Here is a 3,748-nt window from a genome sequence, read left to right on the forward strand (position 1 = left end):
ATTTAAAAAACATGCTTACTAATCAATGTGACTGACTTGTTTCACTGAACATAGTTGCTTCCATTTAAACTTATCTCACAACCCTTCCAGAACTTCTAAGTCCAAAAACTCATATGATTGATAATCTTCATTATATAAATATGCAACATTTTATCAATAACTTCTTTTTTGTCATTTAAATGTTTACATGAACACATCCATATGTACAAATACAATCTCACTTTGATACCTCCCATCAATGTCTACATTTGATAACGAATGGAAATGTAAAACCAACAGGGACTTGTAGAGAATGCATATTATCAATTATTTTATAAAAAGCAAAACAACAACATGAACTAAGAAATTGAAGTTGCAAAATTAATCAAAAATCAGCACATAAACAAACACATACAAACTATATACAACACATAAACGGAAGTTTATAAAGCATGAAACTTAATGACAGGAAAAGTAAAAAAACTTAAAGGAGACTTTATAAAAAGAAAGATCACCCTTACTTGCCACAAATGGTTGAAGACATCAACAAGAAGATCAATTTGACCATGGAATCCATATGTTGTCTGATCATGACTTCAATAGATGAACTACCGAAACGTAAGAATTGCAATTGAACTCTATTTGCATTTGAAAATGGAATTAGGGTTCCAGAGAAGACGACGAAGGGTTTAATTTTTTTTTTGGACCATTTCTCGATTTCTGTGTGTCATCCTTACGCAGGGGCCATGCTAATCTTCTCTGTATCGTTCCAATTTTATCGGATGTCCTTAAAGGGACAACCATAGATGAAGAGCTTCGTCATATAGAGGTGTAGCAGGTTATATGAGACGACGCGAGTTCTAAACGAACTAGTTTACTGGTGATGGTCATATATTCTCAATGTCTTTAAATTTAGGGTTAATGACTTAGGAGGGTAATTAGGTTTCAGTTTGTCCGTATTAGGTCACTAAGGTTTTTTTGTGCGTATTAGACCAATATGGTTGTTATTATCGTTTACAAATAATCATTTTAACGGTTAAAACCGGTAAAATGACTATTTATGAATGGTAATAACAACCATATTTGTCTAATACGCACAAAAAAAACCTTAATAACCTAATACGGACATGAAAACCTAATTACTCTCCTAAGTCATTATCCCTAATGCCTTGTCTTGGCAGGCATAATCCCACTCTAGAGTAGAGCAAGATACTTGCATATCCACAAAAAGCAAAAAGCAAGTAAAAACACATATAAATTAGTAGGAATTTTACATGGATGCAAAGCTAGTAACTTAACACACGACCTATTTAAATCTCTCCAATTATTGAGGACCTACTACTACGTACATACGCCTCTCTAAAGTAGAGCAAAATACTGCTTGCATGGATATGCACCGACACCGTACTTAAAAAAAAAAAAGAGTAATTAATCACAAGCATGGTTATAAATTCCAGAGATGATCTTCAGATGGCGTAGCGACTTATAGCTTGAGATTATGAAGCTGGCGAATGTTGAAAGGAGAACAGATGTTTTGGTCACCATTTAACACATGCTGAGCTATAATGAAATTTGCTGCTTGTCCGGGATGATATGCATCCCAGAACAGATACTTCGATCGATCATCACAAACATTTGAGCTAATTTGCCTCTCTTCACCTTCAATCCGAAAGCAGAAAAATGGAGGAATGTTTCCTCCACAGCAAGGATCGTTCACATTCTCGAATCCTACGTAAAAATTAACCAACTTTTAACAAGCATGGTTATAAGTTGGATATATCGATTATCAAATTATCAAGGTTGGATATATGATTAAATATTAAATACCATAGTCACGATAATTTTGCAACATCTCACTTATGACATCGTAAGAATTTGCATACACGAAAATGGAACCGTTTCCCATCTCTTGATTTAAGATATTCACAGCCTGACGTAACTTTTCATTGTATCCGCGAATCAACATGTTCATTTCTTCATGGCATTTTCCATCTGGTAGCAGGTGTATCGCACGAACAAAAGGTAAGCAACCAAGAGGTCCTATATCGACTACAACAAACTTTCGAGCCCCTAGTTCATGCAAACGCTTCCATGGAAAAAGAAAAAAGTTACCCAAACAAAACAACATGATTCATTCGTGATGATACATAAAGTTAATAATCAATTAATAGGCACCTTAAGATATGAACCCATATGTGCGACCATGGTCTCTTGTAAAACGGTATGGGAAACTTCGTTATAACTGCCAATGAAAGGAATCTTTGGTAGGAAGTAGGTTATAATATCATTATTACCAATCGTTAACGAGAAGATTGCATTCTTTAATAAATCTTGTGTACGATTTTCTCCCATCGTTTGGACCATTTCAGCTCTACTTTGCTCAAAATGATCGATTTGCTTTCTTAATGGAATGCGTCCAAGCTGCACAACGACATACTTACGGATCTTAACCTTAATTAATGATAGTAATTAATTAAAAGAACACCTCAAATCTTGTTATATTATTAGCGACAGATTGGGCATTTGTTTCCAGATTTTCTATTAATATTCTATAGTAGAACACACGTACATAAACGGCACCAGTTTCCTCTAGTATCCCAGAAGCTCCAGAGCCGAAGTTTATGCCACCAAGTAACGCGTTAGATGTCGCATTACCTGCCAGAGATGGCGAAGCCAAGGTCTTGGCTCCCAAAGCTTGTGCTATAAATGCATAAGCTTGAAAATGAATATTTTATTTATTTCATGATAATTAATGTACATCAGACAATAAATAATGAGATGGGTTAATACCAATAATGTCAATAATGGTGAAACCATTTGTGTATCTTCCTGTAGGCTTGCCACCAGAAGGAGTAAAGTCTATGCCATATGGAGAGTAGTTGGCCTTGGAGAGACTTGCCAAGTGGTTATTGTTTCCGGCATCTACAACGGAGTCCCCAAATGCAAAGTTGGTGTAAGAAACACAACGTGAAACATGAATCCAACACAAAACAACGAAAAACAACGAGTTCATGTTCATTTCCATTTTCATATTCATTTGTTATTAGAAGATGGTGTGGTTAATATATAAACAATTACCTTACGCAAAATTATCTTGATAGGAGCAGTAGGTTCCAATGACGTAAGTAGTTTAGTAGAAGCACACAGGCTGCATGACAACCATATCTTAAGGAAAAGATACTTGAACGAGTCTAAATGAAATGGTCTACGCACATATTTCTGTACTCATTCACCTACCACACCCTAAGATAATATATTCACCGGACAATTATTACATGGGGCGAATCGTTTGCAGGTATGTATGTGTATCGTCCAATGTGACCGGTTTGGACAATATAAAGTTGGTTAAATCGGAAAGCATGGTTCAATATCAGGAGTTAATCAAACCAACCCACTTTGAATTAGGGATCGAGAAGAAAAAATTTCAAAACATCGATAACATGCTTCAAGGAAAAAGAGGAAAAGCAAATTAATTGGGAGACGATTGGAATCATTCTCCTTAAGAAAACTATACAAGCCTTATGTATACTCCTTTCGTCCCAAATTGTCTACAAAAAAAAAAAAAAAAAAAAAAAAAAAAAAAAAAAAAAACATACAGATTAAAGAAGCATTAATTACGACTAACTTTATATAATAAAATAACAATTTTGTCCGGTAATACATAAATGATTTGTTGATGCGGTTAAAATAGTTATTTGATGCAATTATTGAACCGCACTAACAAATATTGCATCAAAAAATACCCTCATTTAATGGTACGGTTATAAAA

General features: G+C 34.6%; 1 protein-coding gene and 1 non-coding gene across 2 annotated transcripts; both read right to left on the minus strand.

Moving 5' to 3' along the window:
* Window positions 1–674: 674 nt before the first annotated feature.
* On the minus strand, window positions 675–777 carry LOC111880889 (U6 spliceosomal RNA). The gene has a single exon (XR_002846616.1). It is a non-coding gene; the product is annotated as a U6 spliceosomal RNA (small nuclear RNA).
* Window positions 778–1,264: 487 nt separating this feature from the next.
* Window positions 1,265–3,515, minus strand: LOC111880880 (GDSL esterase/lipase At5g41890). Its single transcript, XM_023877292.3, has 5 exons — window positions 2,770–3,515; window positions 2,549–2,679; window positions 2,155–2,400; window positions 1,807–2,065; window positions 1,265–1,707 (listed from the first exon to the last, which is right to left on the minus strand). Exons 1-5 carry the CDS (start codon window positions 3,014–3,016, stop codon window positions 1,463–1,465), a joined length of 1,128 nt encoding a protein of 375 aa, XP_023733060.3. The 5' UTR covers window positions 3,017–3,515; the 3' UTR covers window positions 1,265–1,462.
* Window positions 3,516–3,748: the final 233 nt, after the last annotated feature.

Source organism: Lactuca sativa, chromosome 6 (genome assembly GCF_002870075.4).
Source record: "Lactuca sativa cultivar Salinas chromosome 6, Lsat_Salinas_v11, whole genome shotgun sequence".
Lineage (NCBI taxonomy): Eukaryota > Viridiplantae > Streptophyta > Magnoliopsida > Asterales > Asteraceae > Lactuca > Lactuca sativa.

Excerpts from the sequence above, each read along its gene's own strand:
- LOC111880880 (XM_023877292.3), bottom strand. The coding sequence starts at position 3,016 with ATGAATATGAAAATGGAAATGAACATGAACTCGTTGTTTTTCGTTGTT. Across the intron at positions 2,680-2,769 it reads CACCATTATTGACATTATTG|CACAAGCTTTGGGAGCCAAG; the intron begins GTATTAACCCAT and ends ATGCATTTATAG. Across the intron at positions 1,708-1,806 it reads GCAAAATTATCGTGACTATG|GATTCGAGAATGTGAACGAT; the intron begins GTATTTAATATT and ends ATTTTTACGTAG.